We start from the raw sequence: 23,196 nt of genomic DNA on the forward strand, positions 1-23,196 counted from the left end.
CTTCGGTGGGGTTCAGGTCCCAAAGAGAATGTGTGGAGAGTCAGCATGGGGTGGGGGGAGCCAGACAGGATCTGAGGGCGAATCAGGATGGCTGCCAGTATGTTTATTGAAGAAAGAATACACCTTTTATACTGTATAGAATTAAATAAGAGAAAGGGGGTATGTGAGCTGGGGTGTGGCTTCAGATCAGGGGTTGATGAAGCTAGCTAGCATTAACCTTGACAAAGTAATAGGCATGTCATGTGTTATTGAAAGGGCCACACATTCCTTCTGCCAGCGATAGGAATGTCTTCATTTTTAGCAAGCAGGAACTTTCTTTAGGCCCCTGAGGAAATGGAGACTTGTCTAAATTACTGACCTTGGAAAAGGACTTTCTTTGGGAGGTGGGGGAGGGAGCAGACGCTCCATTATACGACATTGCATTTTGTATGACTTGGTTTACCTGGATAGCTAAAACTTAGAGTGAAGACAAAGCTAGACAAATATTACTGTGAGCCCGAGTAGACCATAGGAATTTATACATCTTGATTATTAAATATACTTTATTTACCAAGTATATGTTACGTATCTAAATTCTCTAGCAGCTTGGTGTTAACTTGTATGAGAGTCGGCAGAACCATCACCCTATAGGGTGGTGGGGATTTTTTCCCATAGAATTACTTTGCTTAAAGAGGCTGACATTTTATCCTTCATTTATATCCTTCATTTATATCCTTCAAAGCCTGCACAAGATTTCCCAAAGGGAAGGCATAAGGGACTCCCATAGCAAGCACATAGTGACAGTCATTAAAAATCAAAGCTGAACACTTTCATGATCCGCAAAGTGGAAATGCTAGAACTTTGAGAATCAGCAATGGTCACCCTCCATCCCATGCCAGAAAGTGAACAGATGGACCACTGATTATTGACAGGATGGCGTCCATAGAATTATCTAAGTTGCTTTCAACACATCTTTGCCTAGCCCTATCAGAGATGTACTCAATGAGGCCTGGGCCACGTGGCTCTTGAAGTTTTCCTGGACCTGGCCACTTCTGGACACCTACCCTTCCTGATAGCTGCACTGTCTGTTTCCCCCTAATATCTTTGCATCATAGTCCCTAGAGTCGCACTGTTCTGTCTTATTCTTCTCTACATGATACAGGGTGAAATGAGGGTGTCTAGAGAGTCACAAGGACTCCTGTAACTTTTAAGGACTTACCAGGATGAATCTTTGAGACTGCTAGCTTTTCTGGCTTAAATTCTGGCCTATGTGTTCAAGTCAGTGACTTAAATTCTCTCTCTAGTCATTGTGGCCATTTATCTAGGGGAGTGTGGTAGCTGATGAGCATTTGAGCAAGGACACAGAAGTGCCTGGGGGTGGTGACATTGGCCCAGGAAGCCTTTGACCATCTTGAGTGTGTCTCTTCCTTAGCGCTTCAGCATGGAAGGCATCTCCAACATCCTGCAGAGTGGCATCCGCCAGACCTTCGGCTCCTCAGGAGCCGACAGACAGGTACGTGCAGCCCATTTGCTCTTTTATTCTTCTAGACAGCTAACAGCTCAGCTTCCTCACAGGAAATGAGAGGGGGGTGGAGACACAACAGAGTCACCCTAGAATTTGGGCAAGCCTGAGGTGCCCTAACATTTTCTTCCATTCTTAAGAAAGACACAGAAAATGCCTTTCAAAGGCTGTTTTGGTTTTAGATCTTTTATTCTGGGACATGATTAAAACTCAACACCTAATATAGATCTATGAATTAGTTTGCTTTAAGAATGAAATGCAGGCTGGAGGGATGGCTCAGTTCACAACCAAAAATACAAAGATGAAGTGTATTGGGGGTTGTGTTTCATAGTAGATCCCATCTTAGAGTTTATTCAGTTCTACCGTATTGGACAGCCAGCTGAGAGTACCACCGGTTCTGCCTCTTCAACCTCCAGCTCTGCTTGTAAGTCACGCTGTGACATCTCTTTCTTGCCTCCCGTTTGTCAGTAACTTGTAGTCAGCTTTGAAGTATTGCAATGAAATACCTGAGGCAATTAACTTTAGAAAGAGCAAAGTTTTGCCGGGCATTGGTGGCACAAGCCTTTAATCTCAATCGGGAGGCAGAGGCAGGGGGGATGCTGTGAGTTTGAGACTAGCCTGGTCTACAAGAGCTAGTTCCAGGACAGACTCCAGGAACTCATAGAGATCCCCCTGCCTCTGCCTCTGCCTCTGCCTCTGCCTCCTGAGTGCTGGGATTAAAGGTGTGTGCCACCACCACCTGGCCACTTAATATCCTTTAAGGACCTGCAAAATAATCTCCCCCTTCAACACCTTTGCCTGTTATGTGATGTGACCTGTTGCTAGATGCAAAGATGACAAGTCCTGGGCCTCCCCACCTACCTCTGTGGAGTAGAAAATGTAGTGGACTTGGCAGTGTGTGCACTGACAACTTTGCAAAGTGTGGGATAAGTGATCATGAAGTGTGTATGCTGTTTCAGTGGTTGAAGCTGAATCCTAAGGGTTAGAATTTTACAACTGTAGCCTGGAAGACTAGAAACATCTAAGCAGCCTTTCTGTTCCTGGGAGAACCGGGGCCCAGAGTTGTAGAGCAGATTTCCAGGGCCAGTGGCAGGATTCCTGGTCTTGAACTTACCACTTTGGGCTCCCTTGGAGCCTGACAAGGTCTCTGGATTTCTGGTATTTGATGCCCACTAGGTGGATACCTCAGGATTTGCTATGTCATAGGAGGGAAGAAATCTGGCAGTCAAGATTTTGGGTGGGGTGGATATGTCATTTGACAAAAGAGAAGTAATTTCTTCTCAAACTGCACTGTGAAGAATAAAACTGTACTCACTGCCCCTGCAGTTATCATCCAGGAGGAGAAAAGCTCCCTAGGGTTCTGAGAATCAAGAAGATGTTGGCATATTAAGAATGTAGGGGCTGGAGAGATGGCTTAGTGGTTAAGCGCACTGGCTGATCTTTCAAAGGTCCTGAGTTCAATTTCCAGTAACCACATGGTGATTTGAAACCATCTATAATGAGATCTGGTGTTCTCTTCTGGCATGCAGGTTTACCTTCAGGTAGGACACTGTGTACATAATAAATAAGTCTTAAAAAAAAGAAAAAAACTTAAAGGAAGAATGTAGAAATTGAGCTGGACAGTGGTGGCACACACCTTTAATCCCAGCACTTGGGAGGCAGAGGCAGGTGGATCTCTTTGAGGTCAGCCTGGTCTACAGAGCAAGTTCCAGGACAGCCAGAGCTACACACAGAGAAACCTGTCTTGAAAAAAAAGAAAGAAAGAAGCAAGCAGACAAAAAGAATGTACAAGTTAGGGCAAGGGGAATTTAATATGGGGAAACCTTACTTTAGAGATATAATACATGCGGAAAGATATAATACAAGAAGAAAGTCTTGAAGTATCAGTGTGCTAGTGATGATGAGTATTACCCAGATTATAAAGAAAAGCATGGTCTTTGTGGAAGTTGCCCACTGTGCCTCAGCCCAAGAGGGACAAGTGACTCCGGCTCTGCCCACCCTGTTTGTCTTGGCAGTATCTGAACACAGTCATCCCCTACGAGAAGAAATCCTGTCCTCCCTCCGTGGAAGACCTGCAGATGCTGACAAACAGTGAGTTCTTCTTCCTCGGCCCCAGGCCTAGGGTGTCACCCCTCCATTCCGTGCACCTCTTGTCATCAGTTTCCAGGCTTCTCTAGGATGACTTTACATGGGGCAAAATTCTCCACATATTACATATGTCCTTTTGAACAAGGCGAAAATTTCAATACTCTGCTGTGGCCCCCAGTTTTGTTTTGTTTTGTTGTTTGTTTGTTTGTTTTTGAGGGTGGGGAGGGACTAGGAGGGTGGGGTGGACAGGGTTTTCTGTTTTCCCTCAGTTCCCTGAGCTTTGTCTTCTCCACCTCAGCTGTCCACATCTGGGCCTCTCTTGGGTCATAGAGCTATTAATGTGAAGTAAGGCTTTTGCGGTAGGGCGAAGCTGCTCAGGAAGAATTGAGTCTAGTTTTCCTTTTTTTTTTTTTTTTTTCCTTCACTTAAGCTGCTTTTTTCTGCATTGATATTTTGAGCTGTGGGGGGGAGAAGCAACGTGTGATAAAGCACTGTTTGTAGGCAGATTTCATCTACCTGTGTTTGTATATGAAACAGAACAGCCCCCAAAGGGCCAGCGCCCGATAGCAGTACCCTCTCAGCTTTCTTAGGAGGAGAAAATCCTAGGCTGAGACTGGGTGACACACTCAGTGGATCACATAGAAGTCCTATTTTTCCAGGTAACCGAGCTTACCAAAGGACAGCTCACAAGGCTGCACAGTGCACTGGTGGCTGTCCTGGAGGGGGTGGGCCAGTGCAAGGCTATATTGGTCATGCTAGAGGAGGGGAGAGGGATCTTTGCTCAGTCTAGAAAGACAGGTGTTCTCTTACTCTACCCTCATCCCCAGGTTAAGGGTGAAGAAAGGCTTCCTTTTTGTCCATCTAGAGAACAAAAGCAGGAGGGCATCGCAAACAGATCTTGCCAGCATCCATAGCCATCATGTCCTGACAATAAGGAATTTTAACTTCAAAGTGCATTCATCTGCTGTGTGGATTTCTACATTTTTATAAATATGCACTGAGATTTGTTTTTCAGTACTATGGATCGAACCTAGGGACTTGTGCGTGCTACTCCACAGCTATGTTCTCTGCTTTATAACCTTGAGACAAGTGCTCGCTCACTAAATTGCTCAGACTGCCCTTGTATTCATTATGTGACCCAGGCAGGCTTCAAATTTGCTGTCCTCTTGCCTCAGTCTCTAGGCTGAGGTTTATTCTTCCAGGTCCAGCTTTTTATTTTAGCGTATGTTTTAATTTTATGTGCAAAAATGCTTTGCCTACATGTATATATATGCACACCACTTTCATGAGGATATCAGATCTTCCCGAGTTGGAGTTACAGAGTAAGCTTTCATGTGGGTGCTGGGAACTGAATCTGGGTCCTTAGCAAGAATTGCAAGTACTTTTTTTTTTATAATTTAAAAAGTTTTTATTTTATGTGCATTGATGTTTTGCCTACATGTATGTCTGTGTGAGGGTGTCATATCTTGGAGTTATAGACAGTTGTGAGTGCTAGGAATTGAACCAGGGTCCTCTGGAAGAGCAGTCAGTGTTCTTAACTACTGAGCCATCTCTCTATCCCTCAAAGTTAGTCCTGCTGTCCTGGAACTCACTCTGTAGATCATCGGACCTCAAGCTTCCCTGCCTCTGCCTCCCAACTGCTGGCGGAGTTGCAAGTACTCTTAACCATTGAACCATCCCACCTGCTATCTCCAACCCACTGCCTTTTTTGTTTTGAGACAGGGTCTCTCTACTTAGCTCTGGCTGTGTTGGAGCTCACAGAGATCTGCCTGCCTCTGGCTCCTGAGTGCTGGGGTCAAAGGTGTGCACAATCATGCCTCACGTGCTGTTTCGTTTTTTTGAGAGCTGTTTCTTTTTCCTTCCTTCCTTCCTTCCTTCCTCTCTCTCTCCCTCCCTCCCTCTCTCCCTCCCTCCCTCCCTCCCTCCATCCCTCCTTTCCTTCTTTCTTATTTTTGAGATATGTTCTTACTATTTAGCCCAGGCTATCTATGAACTCCATTGACCTAACAAGACTCCTGAGTATGGGATTATAGGTGCAGACCGATATGATGCCCAGCCATAGGTCTTCTTTCTTTCTTTCTTTTTTTCTTTTTCTTCTTCTTCTTTGTGTGTGTGTGTGTGTGTGTGTGTGTGTGTGTGTGTGTGTGTGTGTATGGGTTGGACACAGATTTTTCTCTGTTTAGTCCTAGCTGTCTTGGAACTCACTATGTAGACCAGTCTGGCCTTGAACTCAGAGATCCACCTGCCTCTGCCTTCCTGGTAAAGGTGTATGCCACCACCAATCAGCAGCCACAAATTTTCTTAATTAATTAAAAAGATTTATTGTTATTTCATGTGTGTGAGGGTTTTTGTTCACATGTGAGTGTCTCACATGTGTACAGTGAAGAGGTCAGAAGAATACTCCATAGAATTTGAGGTTCGGAAGTTGAGGGTTGCCATGTGGGCTGGGAACTCAACCTAGGTCTTCTACAAGAACATCAAGTACAACCTCTTTTCAGTCCCATGGTATAGATCAGTGGTGAGCACTTGCCAAGCATTCACAAGCACAAGGCTCACACATTTGGTGTTCAGTATCACACACAGACACACAGAGGGGGGGAGGGAGAGAGAGAGAGAGAGCCAGCATCTGCTGGTGCTTGTCTTTTCACAGCAGTAAACATTTGAAAGATAACTTGGACAAATTTCAAAGGTTGCTGTATGTGAAGTTCTTAACCAGACTCTTGAAAGAGGGAAGAACTATTCATTCCCCACTGACCCATATACAGAAAGCTAGTGCAGTTCTCTCTCTTGTAAAACAGTTTTATATTTTTCAATTCATTAAAAAAGTATAGTGCCAGTGAGATGGCTCAGTGGGTAAAAGCACTTGCTGTGCAAGCCTGGTGATCTGAGTTCAGGTCCCAGAACCTACATAAAGGTAGAAGGACAGAACCAATTTTATAGATCTCCACATAGGCCCCATGGCTCGAATGCACACACACACACACACACACACACACACACACACACACACAGAGAGAGAGAGAGACATACATACACACACAGACACACACAGACACACACACACACACACACACAAAGTCATTTTTAAATTATAGCCAGTGTCCCATCATTAGAATACTGTAGGAATATGGAAAAGAGAACAAAGCAATTCAGTTTTACGTGACTGTGATAAGATGCCTGAGAAACAGCTTTTAGGAGGGAAGGGCCATTTTGACTCAGTGCTTCAGAGGTTCCGGTCCATCTGCTTGGCTTAAGAGTGTCGTGGAGGAAAGGGCACAGCAGCACAGAGCTGCTCATCTCATGGCTGCTGGGAAAGCAGAGCGCCCCACGGGCGTGCCCTCAAGAACTCATATTCTATCTAGGTCTCACCTCCTAAGTTTCCATCACCTGCTGATAGCCCATCAAACTGTGAACCTATTAGTGCATTGGTGAACCTATTAGTGCATTCAGAGCCCTCATGATCCAGTCATGTCCTCAAAGCCCCGCCTGTGAACAGTCCTGAATTAGAAACCAAATCTCAATGCATGAACACTTGAGGGACATTTCAGAACAAACAATAACATTCATTTCCCACATCATCATGTATGGAAAACTGTATTTTACAAGCTTTCCAGATAGTTGCAGTTTCCTGCAGTTTATTTTATTTTATTATTTGATGTGTATGGGTGTTCTGCCTACCTGTATGGCTTGCATGCATTAGAGGGAAAAGGGCATTAGATTCCTTGAACCTGCAGTTGCAGATGGTTGTGAGCCAACATGTGGGTTCTGGGAATGAACTTGAGGCCTCTGGAAAAGTAGTCTGTGCTCTTAAATGCTGAACCACCTCTCCTTGAATTTGCATCTAAAAATACAGCACAGAGCCAGAAAGATAGCTCTACAGGTAAAGGCCATTGCCACTAAGCCTGGGGACCTGAGTTCCATCCCTGAGACTACATGGTAAAAGAGAACAAGTTCTCCCACAAGTTGTCCTCAACTTTCAAATTCATGACCTGGTATACACACGCACCCACCACAGTACATGTAATTGAATTTTTTTTAGATGCAGCAGAAAGCAAACAGAAGAAACCAGGATCCCCAGCATCTAATTCTGTTGAAATGACTATAAATCCTAAAACATAAAGGAAACAAAACCCTGATAGGCTATGGGTTCAATCTCTTCCCCAAGATCATGGCTGGTGATTTATATCATCATATTGGGTCCTGTTCTTCACCTGGTTCTGACCCTGTTCCAAGTTTCATCACCCAGACTCAAAACCAGGAGAACATGGACATGGAACTGGGATCCTGGAAGCAGATCTGGGATCCTACTCTTGTCATAGTTGCCTCCTAACTCGGGGCCCACTGATCCTCACTGTTCACCCTGTTTATAAAAGTGAAATATGTTCATTGAGGAGAACTAGTATAGAAACAGTTCCAGAAGAAACATCCTCTGTGGTCTCACACTTGACTGCTTAACTGTTTCATGCACTCTTCTAGACTTTTCTGCGTTTGGAATATATTTGTTATAAAGCTAACACATGTATTTCAGCCTTCTTCACTGATAAGTCTGATATATATATATATATATATATATATATATATATATATATAATCACATTTTCTTCATTTTAAAAAGATTTGTTTATTTATTATGCACACAGTGTTCTGCCTGCATGACAGAAGACGGCATCAGATCCCTTTACAGATGGTTGTGAGCCACCATGTGGTTGCTGGGAATTGAACTCAGGATCTCTGGAAGAGCAGCCAGTGCTCTTAACCTCTGAGCCATCTCTACAGCTCATCTCATTTTCATAAGGTGGTATATGACCACATAGACTATTTAGTCTATTTAAGGAAGCTGATTGGTGAGGAGTCTACTGTTGGATACTTTTGTTGCAGTTAGAAATAAGGCTCAGACACATTCTTGCAGAATTTTCTCTAGTTGATTTCTATAATATAGGTTGTGAACACGAGAACACATTATTTAATTAACAGTAAAGGATTTATTTGTTTGGGGATGGAACATGGGCCTTACATTTGCTAGACCAATGTTCTACCATTGAGTTACAGTCTCACCCCTAAAAAATGTAATTTTAAGACTTTCATGAAAATATTCCTTAAAAGCCTTCATGTTTTAAAAGTTTTCCTATTGTTTGTTTCTTGTATAAGTCAAGTAGGTATTTCAGCAAGAGCTGTGAAGGCTCCCTGGGAGTCCACAGATCTGTTCTACATAACACACTAATGGACACTGCTATGACCTCCATGGCTTTGGAGTTCATCTGACTTGAGTAATGAGGAATGAAGAAATGACAGACACACAGACAGAAAAGCTGGAGTTGGGTGGGCCATGTAGTCTAATGGAGATATACCAGCAGAAGCCTGGAAACTCAGTGCATTAATTTTATACTTCTGGCTGGGCATTGGTGGCACACACCTTTAATCCCAGCATTTGGGAGGCAGAGGCAGGTACATCTATGTGATCTGGTCTACAGAGCTAGCTCCAGGACAGGCTCCAAAGCAATACAGAGAAAAACAAACAAACAAACAAACAAAAAATGTATACTTCTGAATCAAGGAAGTGGGTTTAGAGCATACAGCTGAACAAGGGTGAATCTGGTCACCCAAGGGTGAGATCTGTAGGAGAGCAGTTTCAGGTTGCAGTCAAGGGAAGGAGGAAGGTGTGACTGACAGTTCTTGCATGTACTGTTTTTAGCTGAGGGTCAATGATTCATAACATCCATTCGCTTGGGTCTGAGGCATCAGGGTTCTTGACCTGGCTGTATTCATGTCAACAAAGCACACTCACCCAGGACTTCATTTCCTCCCAGCAGGACAGAACATAGAATAAAGGTTTGTTGAATAAAATTAATTTGTGCTCAATAAATTGGAGGTGAGGATTGTTGCGCTAACATTTTTTTTTTATGTGAGTAGAATATCCTTAAAGACAGTTTCATAACCGGGCATGGTGGGGAATGTCTTTCATTCTAGCACTCCAGAGGCTGAGGCAGGTGGAGCTCTGTGAGTTTGAGGCTATCCTGGTCTACATGGTGAGTTCCAGGCCAGCCAGGGCTACACAGTGAAACCCTATCTCAAAAACAAAACAAACAGCACAGTTATATTAGTGATTCATCAATTAATATCGAACATTTAGGTTGACTGTGTCCAAAAACTGATTTTATTATTTTGGGCCATTGCTTCATTCCTTTTTATTAAAGATACACATTTGGTAGATGTATGGAAGTTATAGATGAGCCAAAAGGGGAAAATTGAAAGAAATCACTCTAGAAACCACCCCATGGCTCTCTGTATTCTCTCTCACCCCAAGAACACTAACTCTTGGAAGCTTGTAGAGGGTTGTGTCTACTTATGATCAACAAACACCAGGTTTCCTCAGATAATTTCTTTCTTGCTTAGGGTGAAGTTGTCTAGCCTTAGAAGCAAGCTCCGTACCCTGATAGTGTCTGAGCCCCTATCTCCCTCTTTCTCCTTCTCTAGTTCTCTTCGCCATGAAGGAGGATAATGAGAAGGTGCCTACTTTGCTAACGGACTACATTTTAAAAGGTGAGAGCAGCTGGCCCCCTCCCTGCACAGAAGGGGGCCTCTGGGCTCCGGTTCTAGCTGTGGAGGTCAAATTGTACCCCCCATAGAATGCCCCCCCCCCCCCCCGTCCAACCAGGCAGTGGTCACATAACCACACCGTCATCACGAGAGCTTCACTGTAATGGGTGTCACTAGCAGGCCTTGGGAAATTCTGCTACTTCAGGTCACCAGTGTGTCCTCATGAGGAACAGGATACCAACGAAGAACTTACTGTGGAAATCCTGTGGCTTCTGTGCCATACCATATGTAGTTGGAAAAAAACAAAGCCTGAAAATAAGTTAATACTGAAAGTACTGAAAGGCTAATGGTGTCATGATTAAGTTTGTCTTTTCGTAACTTTTTACGGGTGGGAGTATAGCTGGAGGCCTGGGGCTCAAACATGCTAGGCGAGCATCCTTTTGTTGAGCCACAGCTTTCTGCCCTGTAATTTCTTTTTGAACATTTTACAATGGAAGTTTTCAGTGCAGGCAACAGTAAAGGGGATTAACTCACTGCTAGTCTTTTTCATTTTTTAACTTTTATTTATTTTTATGTGTATAGATGTTTTCCATGCATGTGTTTGTTCTCCTTGTGTGTGTCCAAAGAGGCCAGAAGAGGGTGTCAGGTCTCTTGGGAAAGGAGTTATGAGTTATGAGAACTCCAGGCACTGAACCTGGGTTTTCAGGAAGAGCAGCCAGTGCTCTTAACCTCCGAGGCATCTCTCCAGCCACACAAGTCTTATACTTCTAGCCAACAACTTTGTTTTGAAGCATATTTGTTAGTATTTTTTTTATTCATAAATATCTTAGTGTAGATTTCTAAAACCTGAGAATTGACATAATGCCATTATGTCATTATCACAACTAAAGAGTTAGGGCTGGGGCTGGTGACTGGTTGTAGAGTGCTTGCCTAGCAAATATGAGGCCCTGGGCTCCGTTTCCAGAACAATGAAAAGGGAAGAGGGAAGGCTATAACGACAAAATTAAGCATCGTGTGTGTCACTGGTGACCTAATCACTGTTCAGATCACCTTGGTTTTCTCATATAGTGTTTTCAATCCATTTTCTTGCATCAGGACCTGATGAAGGTCCATGAAGTTTGATGATTTATCTCCTAAGTCTGTCTCTGTCTGTCTTTGTGTCTCTGCCTTCCCCATATCTCCAAGGATCTCAGGCATCCCAGGTTGGTTTCAAACCCTCTCTGTAGCTGAGGAAGACCTTGACATCCTGTTCTTCCTGCCTGCGCCTCCCAAGTGCTGGATCACCACCATGCTCAGCCAATAACACATCTCTAAAAAACAAAAAACAAAAGACCCCACAAAACATATATAGCCTTCCTTTCCTTCCTCTTCATTATTTAAATTCATTTGTTAAATTATAGAATGTCTTTGTCCTAGATTCTTCCTAATTTCAGCCCAAGGTATAATTTAATCAATTCATCTGTCTCCTTTATTTATTGTAAGTGATAGAACAAGAGGCCTGATGAGCTCAGGCTCAGGACTTTTGCTAAATACCAACCACATGATGGGTTGTTGCAGACCCCTATGAGGAGCCCTACACTGTCTGGTTGTCTTCTTTTGTGTATGCTACTGGCCATTGATGACCACACATTGTCTGGACCCATCACCTTTGAGTTCTTGTTTCACATCCACACAAAACCTAGAAGAGTTGCAAAAGGCTTATGGCACCTGCTTATAAGATCCCAAACTGTACTCTTTCTATGAGGATCAGAGGGACTAATATTAAATCTTAATAGGAAGAATTTAGGTTAAAAACCAGGAAGAACTCATGACCCTTAAAGACTTTTCAAGAATAGAAGTTTTTCAAAGAAGTGTGTCAAGATGGGTTATATGAGGTTGATGATCTGAAGGCTAGGCTGTGACCCCCTGAAATGTCAGTGAATTTATGAAAGTAGTTAATATTTATGGAGCATATTTTATAGTTTCTCAGCAACCCTATAGGTAGCTCAGGCACACCCTAGTGTGCCAGGCAAGTCTCAGCATTCGATCCACAGACCCTGGAGGCTGCAGAGCTTGCTCATAGTGACAGACACCTGTCATTCTCTTCTGTTCCTAGAAGGATGACTCAGGGCTGCAACCATTCCCTGGTCCTTGGGGGTGGCTCTCTGTGCAGTGTGACCCCCGTATGACCTCTGTCCTCTTCTCCTTCCAGTGCTCTGTCCAACCTAACCTCACCTTTGGGAGCAGCCTCACTGCAGGAGGTCACTGAGCAAGAAAGTCATTCCATCACTGGGATTGCATGACACCACGTAACCTCCGGCGTGTATTTAAACGTGTATAGCTTAACCTGGATTAAACATGAGCAACCGCGCGGGGTCCTTTGCTGTTGGCTTCTAGTGCTAGTAACCATTGGATGCATGATCGGGCACAGGGCCGGTGACACTGCTTCCTGCCCACCTGTGTTGGGGAAGGCAGGTACCCTCACCACTCATTATGTAGTCTGGCTCCAGCCCTCAACCCAGCTTATACTCTAAGACTAATTTTGAAATAAACCTTCATTTAATTAATATGCTTTTTGGAGAGTGGTGTCCATTGGCTCCCTGTTCCAAACCCTCTAGGGAAATGATGTATGGCTGCTTTCAAATGCTGGTTGTATTATCTGGGGTAGCTCTGCTACCTCAGCTACCTGGAAGAATGCACTTTTTTTCCTACTCTGAGATTTGTCAGCACTCCCTCTTTGCCCTCAGGGACCTACGGGAACAACAGCATCCTGTGACTTTGCTCCTTCTTGCTGCATCCTTGAGGAACACCAGTACCAACTCCTTCATGCCGCCTTGACAAGAGCAGGCGAATGCTGCCCTCATATCCCGCCCGGATGCTGACTCTGTCCTAGCAGAGCAGAGCCTGAATTCCGTTGTCTTTTTATCTTCTAGCTTGAGTGACACTAATACTGCCAGTTCCCATGCTTCCTAAACAAAAAAGTTTTACAGGGCGGTCACTGCATGCCTACTACCAGCCCTATCACTTTCTATACATTGTCTCACATCCCACTAACCTAGAACCAAAGCAGGCACATATTCACAGGCTACTTAGGAGGTAGGAGAGAGGGACCGACGCTTAGAGCTCATCCAAGTAGATGTTCACTGATGCTTAGGGACGTGTGCTTGCTTAACCACAGGAACCACTCCATAGGAAGCCCGACGGGTGACAATAGAAGGAAGAGTGGGTTCTCTGCCACTCATTTTCCAGGCTTCTGGTTTTCTTGAAGCAGATAAGAGGCAAATTTTGAGGGTGGATGGGAAGCAAAGGAGGAGGTACTTACTTTACCAGGAAGCTGTCAGAGAACCTGTTGCTCTGTCTTGTGTGTGTTCATAGCACCAAGCTGTACAGAGAACACACAGAGAGAACACCCAGGCTGCCAGACAAGGTGGGAGAGACTACAAAGCACACATACAAATCAGAATCTATACAGTGACACGGATATTATGCCTTTGACCAAAAAAAAAAAAAAAAAACCCAACAACAGCAACAACAGAAACAGCCCTAAGGTTACAGATGCCAAATGTCACTGGTGGCATGAGATCCTGAGACCATTTGGAAGCTTAACATTTTGCTTTGCCGGTTGTAGGGTTTTTCATCAGTTTCAGCAAAAGGGAAATAATGAACACGCGCGCGCGCGCGCACACACACACACACACACACACACACCCACAGAGAGAGAGAGAGAGAGAGAGAGAGAGAAGAGTTCCTGCTTTTGGTACATCAGATCTGGGTCAGTCACTTTCCCCCAATTTATCCTGCCAGCAGGTGTCTATAGCAGCCAGTGACAAGCTAATCAAAGCCAGTGTTAGTTAAAAATAACCCTCAAGTGTCTGGGACTCTCCCATTCTAGGAGAAGGTTATCAGAAAGGGGGAGAAGGGTGCCTTGATTTTGTCAACTTCTCTGCAGCAGGAGTTGAGGGAGCACGTGAAAACCATACCTCAAGATTTTGTACCACTTGCCTGCCCTTCCTTCCCTCTATCCCTGTGAGCCAAAGCTTGGTGTCCAACAGTACTGACCACACCTAGAAAAGAGACAAAAATCCCTGTCTATCCAAACCCTCCCTGTAGCTAGCATTTACATCAAGTTTTGGCAAAGCATTGCTAGCGCTCTGAATGGAGCCAGAACCCTGTGTTAGCAGGTGAAACCAGTGCTCTCCTCAGGCTTCCTCTCCACTCTTCGTTCTGGGTACCAGAGCAAGGAGGGGTGGAGGGGAAGCCCAGATGGAGAGCTGCATTTCAGGATCTGTCACACTTATCACAAAACCCACACTTAAATCAGTAGTGGAAAGTCCCGTCTATAGGAGCCTCTGGGGTAGACTAGGGGGTGTGTGGCTGGGAGGTCCCTGAATTCAAGTGAGTTTCTATTAAAAGATTTTTCTGAGCCTAGACTGATCAAGTCCTGGGAAGAAAACTCATCATGGGCTGGAGGCCAGCCTTTAATTATGTGGAGTGGGAGCACATGTTGGGAGTGGGGTGGGGATGAGCATTTCTCCAATCTCTCTGTCTAAGGATGGGAGACAGCCGTGATCCTTCAGGAAGAAAAAAAAAACAAAAAACAAAAAACAAAAAACAAAAAAAACAACATGGCAAGCATTTTATGGCCCCAAGTTTTATAGGATGAATTGGAATTTTTCTGTGAAATTATAAAATAAGGCCTTTCCACTTATACTTCAATGTTTGGAGTAGAAGAACCATCTTCAGTTGGTAGTCATAAAGAGCTGACTGTCAAAGAGTGAGCATAGATCACAGCCTTCCCAAGATAGGCATGATGCCCTTCCAACTGATCTATACCCCAGCACCAACCCCATGGCCTTAGGATGTATTATAACTTGAGCTGGGCGTGGTGGCGGCACATGACTTTAATCCCAGTGCTCGGGAGGCAGAGGCAGGTGAATCTCTGTGAGTTCCCGACCAGCCTGATCTACAGAGTTAGTTCCAGGACAGCGAAAGCTACACAGAGAAACTCTGCCTTGAAAAATCAAAAAAAAAAAAAAAAAAAAAAAAAAAAAACAAAACAAAAAACCCAACCAAACAAAAAAATGTATTATAACTTAAATCTTCAAGTACTTGACTGAACCTGTCCCATGGGCATGGTTGAACACCCACCATACCCTAGATTCTCCCACTATAGCCTGGTTACCCAAGGCATTATAGGAACCATATAGGAGGCTGAAAGCTGGGGCATTCCAGAGTGAGCACCCATTTTTTCCTGTTGAGACAGCAAAAAGTAAAGGGAGGAACCTCATTTCCTGGAAGCCCAGGCAGGTGACTCTTATCCCTGAGCCAGCCTCCATGATTAGCATGCATGAGAGGGGAGTAATTATACGCTACTTTTAGAGAAGAAACACTCCCATTCTTGATGGTGCCTGATTATGTATTTCTTTGTGAGGCTGAGAGGATCGTCATCGTTTAGATTTCTGTCTGGGCCTGGGGTTTGCTCTTCTTCTTCGTTGGGAGGGAAACACAGGCCATTCTGCTGACCCAGAAGGTGCTTCAGCTTTCTAAGGCCTTGCTGCTAAAGAACAATGAGCCACCTTAGCCCCGAAGCCCAGAAGCTCTACACTGGTACCCAAGTTCTCATGCATATTCATCCTGCTTCCCAGAGCTCAGCATGGAATATGCAAATTAGCAAGGCAGGAACTGGTTGGCATTTCGATAATAGCTTTGTCTGAAAAAACCCCAGGGACACAAGCACCTCTCTCTCTCTCTCTCTCTCTCTCTCTCTCTCTCTCTCTCTCTCTCTCTCTCTCATCCTCTCTGTCTTTGCCTCTCCCTCTGCTCTCTCTCTTCCCTCCTCCCCCACCGTCCCTGCCCTCCCTGTCCCCACATATCCCAGAACAAGAAAACGAATCATAGATTGTAAGAAGTGAGGAGCCAGGTGTTCAGCGTATTTCCACTTCCTTCTTTGTCCTCCCTTTCCCTTGAACAGAACTATTTTATTATCCTCCACCACCAGTATTGCTGGGTCTGACTCTCCAGAGCCCTGGGTCAGTCCTCTGCTCTCGGTTGACTCCCCTTTCTGTGTGGGCGCCTTTTCTGTGCCAGCTTGTCCAAAAGTGCCCAGAGCTTTGTGTTTCCTCCATCTTCTATCCTGTTGTGTCCTTGTGCCCAGGAGTCAATCCTAAAAACCTAAGAACCAGACCTTGATCTTCTGGAAGGAGGGAGAGGAGTCACCTTTCTACACAGGTCAGGGAAGAAGGCTCAACACACACGGATCATCTGTGCAACCATCGGCAAGGGGCTCTGGCCCACTCCCCCTCCAGTCCACTCCTGCCACTCGGCAGAGATCTGTGGAAAGCAGTTTCCTGAATTCAGAGGACATAGGTTCTGTCTTACCCCTTCCCTAAGGGAGACTGCTGTGGGGAGCCAGACTGAGTGCTATCCCTTTGTGGGGGACAGGTGAGGGCATGTTGGGGAGGCAAACACTTCCTAGGACTTCAGGGATGAAAAGTCTCCTCCTTTGGCCTGTAGGCTGGTTCTGGTCAGGCCAAGGTTTGACCTTGGGAGGATGAATATCTCATGAAAGGACTGTGGGTTTGACCTTGCACTCAATCTTAGCTGCACTACATAGGGTCAAATAATTTTATTTTCAGTGTTGACACTGAGCCCAGGGTCTCACTCATTGGAAACATTTGCTCCTCCACTGAGCCGCACTCCCGACCTAAAAACTAATTTCTATGTAGCTGTGGCTGGCCTGGAATTTGTGGTGTAGACTAGGCTGATCTTGAATTCACAGAGGCTCCCTGCCTCTGCCCCCCTAGTGCTGTAATTAAAGGTGTATAATACCATGCTTAGCTAAAACCTGATTTTTAATTAGATTTTTGTTGTTGTTAGGTTTTTGAGACATGTTCTCATATAGTCAGGGTAACCTTAGACTTTCTTTGTAGCCAAGGCTGGCCTTGAATTACTGATCCTCCTGCCTCTGCCTCATAAATGCTGGGATTACAGCCATGAGCCATATCTGTCCCCCAAATTTAAAAAATACACACACATATAATTTACCTAATTTCTTTTAGCCTTAATTTCTATATTTTAAAAATGAGACTACTGAGAGTAATATTTTTAGTAAAATTTTCAGTTGTGTCTAGGATGTATGCTCAAGTGCTCCAAAACATGGTGAAAGGGCTGGATCCTGTGGCCTCTCCAGCTTTAGAGGTGGTCATTATTATTATTATTATTATTATTATAAGAGCTCTGGTGGTTTTATTAAAGGAAGGCTTTTCTGGTTCACTACTTCTCAGCAGTCTGTTCTGGCATGCTTCTAATAATGTCAGAGTCACCTGGGTCAATGATAGCCAGTGTGCATACTCTGTAGTATTTTCCACATGCTGTGCCCAATTCAATGTTATTGCCACTGTAGTGATGGACACGGGTTTTAGCCAACATGGCATAGTATTCTATTTCAGATTTCCTCAATGTCGGGCAGTTGTTGTCCAGAATAACCAACTTCACTTTGCCCTATCTGTTCATCTTGAGAGTCTGTTTGTATCCCAGCATGTACTTCCCACTTTTCATAACAAGCTGGAGCCTAGAGTTGATCTTCTTTGTGGCCATCATCTTCCTGCCTTAGGTGCCAGACAGCCCCCAACCAAGAGCAGCCGCAAAAATGGCCAGGGAGGGAGAACATTATTTTTTAACCCAAGAGACACAGAAGTTCTGAAAACAAAAACAAAAGAAGCCTATTCTCCTAAATCAGCTTTACAGGGACACTGGCCTTGTAACTATTGTTTGTTTTGTGTTTTTGTACAGTGTCTCACTGTGTAACTCAGGCTAGTCTCAATCTCTCTCTCTCTCTCTCTCTCTCTCTCTCTCTCTCTCTCTCTCTCTCTCTCTCTCTCTCTGTCTCCTACCCCTCTTCTTTCTTTATTTCCCCTTGACTGTCCTGGAACTTGCTCTGTAGACCAGGCTGGCCACAAACTCAGAGATTCACCTGCCTCTGCCTCTTGAGTGCTGGGATTAAAGGCGTGTCATCATCTCCTGGTTTAGCCTCAGTCCCATAGTGATCCTCCTGCCTTGGCCTTCCAAGTGCTGGGATTACAGATTTGATCAACTGATGCCCAACTCTATGCATATTAAATCCTGCTTGGTGAGAGCAGCCAGGGAGCTGGGGGGGGGGGCGGCTGACTGTGGAACTCCTGGGCCCCTGTGGTTGGGGAAGAAGAGATTCAAGACAGCAGGCAGGAGGCGGATGCATACTGATTCTTCAGCAGGTTCACTCCAAGAATTGGTGGAAGAGGAGGGTGTCAAGTCAGAGCTATTTTGAGTTTAGAGAATAGGTTCTATTTTCACTGGAAGGCGACAGGTGGAGTGCCAGAAGAGGAAACACACAAAGCAGCCCAGAGTCACTCAGGGATGCTGCCTCAGTTAGGACCCAGTGTTGGCGCTGGGTGGGACAGCTGGAACCTGAGGATGAATTCAGGACACCAGGAAGCACCACAGACTCCCTGCAGGGAAGCTCCCTTGTAGATGTGAGCCCTAGAGCTAGGCAGCATGTCTGCTTCTGCCGGCTTACTCCTTGAGCCTCAGCTCTCACATCTGGGATGGATCAGAGCCATGGGCTAGCTGTGTGTAGTGATTTGGCCTTTTTTGGCCCTGGAAGGCAATGGGCAGTGTGAGGGGGAGGAGAGACAATACTTAGTGTGCAGACCCGGGATTCCTCTATGCCACAGGTGAGGGGGCTTCCTGTCTGAGATTTTGTTTATTCATTCTGAACTTAGACTCTTGTTGAGTTGAAAACGCAAGCTTGGAGGGACAATGTTGAGGACATTCAGCATTTTCAGCTCCAAGTGACTGCCCTGAAGATGCTTTTGTGAATTAAGTTCAGAAGTTGAGAATCTCTGAGGTGTTGTTGAAAACGCACCTACTGGCTGGCTGGTGGTGGTGCATGCCTTTAATCCCAGCACTTGGGAGGCAGAGACAGGTAGATCTTTGTGAGTTCGAGGACAGCTTGGTCTACTGAGTGAGTTCCAAGACAGCCTCCAAAGCTGTAGAGAAACCCTGTCTGGAAAAAAACAAAAAAGAAAAAAAAAATGCATCTATTGGTACAGACTGTGAAATATTTTGATTTGCAACTCCAAAACTCCTGCTCAGCAATTCTAAGGTGCACTCCAGCTGAAAAATCCCTAGATAGGATTGGAGGAGAGATAACAAAAGCTGCTAGGTCTGAAGGGAGCTGCAGAGATTCCATCTTAAGAGGGCAAAGCTATTTCACCTCCTTCTAACAGGAGTCACTGTGTGGATACACACTCCATCCAGTCTAAAGGAGAGCATGGGTTCGGGGTGAAGCTCAGTGGTAGAGCACCTGCCTAGAGCCGGAGCCCAGGTTCCATTCCCAGTAATTAGACAATGGATGAGTGAATGGATGAGCAGGAAGCATGTGTTCCTCTGGGTATTGGGAGCTGGGTTGTGGGACTTATCTAATTCCCTAGCTGGGATAGGTATCTGGGCAGCTTCTCCAAGAGCAGGTAAGAACTGTTGAGCCGTCATTAATGGCACTATAGTATAGTATAGTATAGTATAGTATAGTATAGTAAAGTATAGTATTGTATCATGGATATCAACTGAAGGAGAATGTAGACACCATCTGCTTCCTCAGTGTGCACACGAGGACAGTTGATGCTGATGGTCTCCATGTAATAAGGGAATTGTTGGCAGAGTCTTGATTAAACCCAGAGAAGCCCAGCAGTCTTCCTGTCTATGCCACCACAAGAGGTCCACAAGATGGAATATCTGGCCTTTGAGAAGTTTGATAAAATAAACATTTACAATGCAGTGATGTGAAACAGGTGAAGATGAGGTATGTACACACCTGAAACGAGTTCTCTGAATAAATAACCTGAAAAAAAAAATCAGTAAATGAAAAGGTATAATGAGATCCATACAACTGAAGGGATTGTCTTAAATAGCTGATTGTAATGAGATGTACATAAATTGTAAGGCTTGTAATGAAACAAAAAATAAAAAATCATGTTCTTGCCTGGTAATACTGGGTGTAATGTGTACACCTGAAATAAGTCATCTCAGTGTGCTGAGTGTAATGAGATGCACATAATTTTAAAGAGTTTAATGAGATGAAAATAAATCAAACACTTAAAATGAAAGATGTACGAATATGCACACACCTGAAGGGCATTGTCCTAAATGGGTTCAACTTAATGAGACACATTTAATTTGCACAGGGGCTAAATGAAGTTGGCCCAGAGAGAGGTTGAGAAATATAAAAACAGAGGGCATACTTGGGAGTGGTGTAATATGACATGCCTTGTTTGTGGGCTAGAAATAAGCTGTCAAGAAGCACACACCACCATACAATCAGCACTATCTGCTACCCGTGGTTCTTATGCCCTGGCCTGTGATGCCCATCAAAGCTGAATTCTCCTTTGACCTCAGGTTGATGCTGCACGTAGTAGGCAACTACCCAAGCTTTGAGATGGGTAAATGGCTTTGAAGTTGGAGTCTGTGGAAAAAAGAAAGAAGGGAGCTATGTAGGAAGGAACTCGAAAGAGGAATTGGAGGCTCCCCTCCCCCTCCCTTCCATCTTCTCTCTTATCCTTCTCAGGTGGGGTCTCTTTATGTAGCCCAAACTGGTCTCACACTCTTCCATCCTCCTGTATTTATCTCCTACATGATTAGATTACAGGTGCATCTGCCTAGCTCTGAAACCTTTTTTTTTTTTTTTTAAGAGTGTATTTTATTTATTTGTTTGGGAGGTACATTTGCCATAGCTTGTGTGTGGAGGTCAGAGGATGACTTGAAAGTCTCAGTTCTCATTTTCTACCATGTGAGCCCCAAGAATCGAGCTCAGGTGGTCAGGGTTGGTAGCAAAGTCCTTTACCCATGAGCCAAAAGGCCCCGAAGTCTGTTTTCTATGAACAATGTTCTTGAGGAAACACTGGTCATGGTAGTTTGTTTTTGTTCCTTCAAAGCTCATGATTACCTCTCAAGGCCAGACAGACATATGGGACACATAAATGAAGGTATCTGGCTGTGAAATAGGTACAAAGTGCAAAAAATGGCAGGATTATCTGCATGTCCACAAATATATTTTTTCCAGTATTTTGTCTCCAAGGCAGACTCCTGTTGGATGATCTTGCTTTCCCATTCTTGATGGAGAAGTGGGTTTAGAGAACTATTTCTTTTTATAAACATCTACTATAAACTCTGCACAGTGATACACAGCTATAATTCCAACATTAGAGTCTAAAATAAGAGGATGAAGAGGTCAAGGTTGCCTGCATTACACAGTGAGTTTGGGGCTAGCCTGATATACATAACTAGTTCCTGGCCAGCCTGTGCTACACAGACACTTCTCCCCTCAATAAAACAGATCATACTGGGCCTGGTGGTATAGGCTTATGATTCCAGTTATTTGGAAGGATGAGGCAAAAGGATCACAAATTCAAGGCCTATCTGTGCTAAAAAGCAAGGTCAAAGCCAGCCTGGGCACCTTAATGAAACTAAGGAAAAAAAATTAAACACACACGTGTGTACACACACACATATACAAAGAATTGGGGTGTAGCTCAGTGGTAGGACATTTACCTAGCATTTTCAAGGCCCTGGTTCAATCCCCAATACCCCCAAATCAAACCAAACCAAACACCCAAAACAAAACATTCTAACCCAATTAGACATTAGAAAAGGGGAATACATAACTAACTACATAAGGATAGTCCCAGCATAACCACAGCTGACCTCCGCCTCAGTGCTGGGATATCCCAGGAGTGGGGGATGTTATAACTTGAGAGTGAATCTCGGGGTGGTGTTATTCAGGAATGTAGATCCCAAATTGCCCGACTGTCTGACTTTCAGGACAGACCAGGAATCTCATCTGTTTAAATGTACAGTCTCCCAACTTCTCAATGTTGGTGTAAAAGTCTTAAAACCAGCTGCTCTGAGCAAAACATGTCTGTAAGCAGGGTGTTATCTCAACATCACGCTTGACCTGAGCAGCTCTTGTTGGCAACTCTGAGCAATAAAGTGAGAGATCAACGTCCCAGAATGATCAGATTGCGGCTCTAATGCAGTCTTTCAGAATGTGAACTCCCTGGAAGGGCTTCATGACCATGGCTGTATCCTTGGCGTGTAGAACAGAGCCCAAGACGGTGGCAGCTTAACAACTGTGCCCTGCCTGACTCAACAGTGAGCTCATTGGGGTTAAGATGGCTGCTAGTCATTGCCATCATCTGGCCTATGCAAATCAGTAGAGGGATTTATTTTAAATCTTCAGCAGTATTTGCAAGACTGAAAGGACCTTTCAGATGGACTGGCAGTTGGAGACAGAAGTTAGACTTACCAGTTTCTTGGGTTCTAATATCAGAGCTTCATTTTAGGCTAAGGAAATCCACCCTCACCTCCAGTATTACCACAGGGGGCGTCTCTGGGTTGGGTAGCATCTGGGTCACTCAGACATGGCACTTACTGCTTCCTGAGAACACAACCATCCACACCACAAACCCACTTTTAGTTGGCAGCATGGTTGAAAAGATGGCAACCTAGGATGGAAAACCTTGGGGAGGAAAACCATTTTAGTCTAATTTCTTTGGGACATAGTTTCTGCTATATGTTTTCCAGAGTCCTTAATTCATACGACTTGAAAAGATAAGTGAATCTACGGACTTTTTGGAACCTTGATTATAATGCACATTGCACACAATGTATGTTATATTTAGCTAAGAACTTTGGGTTAATTTGGTTAGTATTTATTTTAGCTAAGAGTATCTGGCTTGCCGGGCAGTGGTGGTGCATGCCTTTAGTCCCAGCACTCAGGAAGCAGAGGCAGGAGGATCTCTGTGAGTTCGAGACCAGCTTTGAAAAAAAAAAAAAAAAGAGTGGCTATTTTTTTCATGGAATTTTTTTCTTGTCAATATATACATATATGTATATATGTGTGTATGTGTGTACGTATATATGTATGTATATATGTATGGATGTATATGTGTGTATTTTTTTTAAGATTTCTTATTTGTATGTGCGAGTGGCCCCAAGCAGGTTATGTGTTCAGCGTGACTGCCTAGTACCTGCAGAGGTCAGAGAAAGGTATCCTGACT

General features: G+C 44.3%; 1 protein-coding gene across 1 annotated transcript in view; it reads left to right on the forward strand.

Moving 5' to 3' along the window:
• The window catches only part of Fez1 (fasciculation and elongation protein zeta 1), a 51,451-nt gene extending 38,508 nt beyond the window's left edge, over nt 1-12,943 (forward strand). Inside the window, exons 7-10 of the mRNA XM_051196905.1 lie at nt 1,412-1,492; nt 3,517-3,592; nt 10,064-10,202; nt 12,853-12,943. Coding sequence (XP_051052862.1) covers nt 1,412-1,492; nt 3,517-3,592; nt 10,064-10,202; nt 12,853-12,943 — 387 coding nt within the window. The remainder of the gene's footprint in view (nt 1-1,411; nt 1,493-3,516; nt 3,593-10,063; nt 10,203-12,852) is intronic.
• The last annotated feature ends 10,253 nt before the right edge of the window (nt 12,944-23,196 follow it).

The sequence above is a fragment of the Phodopus roborovskii genome, unplaced genomic scaffold (genome assembly GCF_943737965.1).
Source record: "Phodopus roborovskii unplaced genomic scaffold, PHOROB, whole genome shotgun sequence".
Classification (NCBI taxonomy): Eukaryota; Metazoa; Chordata; class Mammalia; order Rodentia; family Cricetidae; genus Phodopus; species Phodopus roborovskii.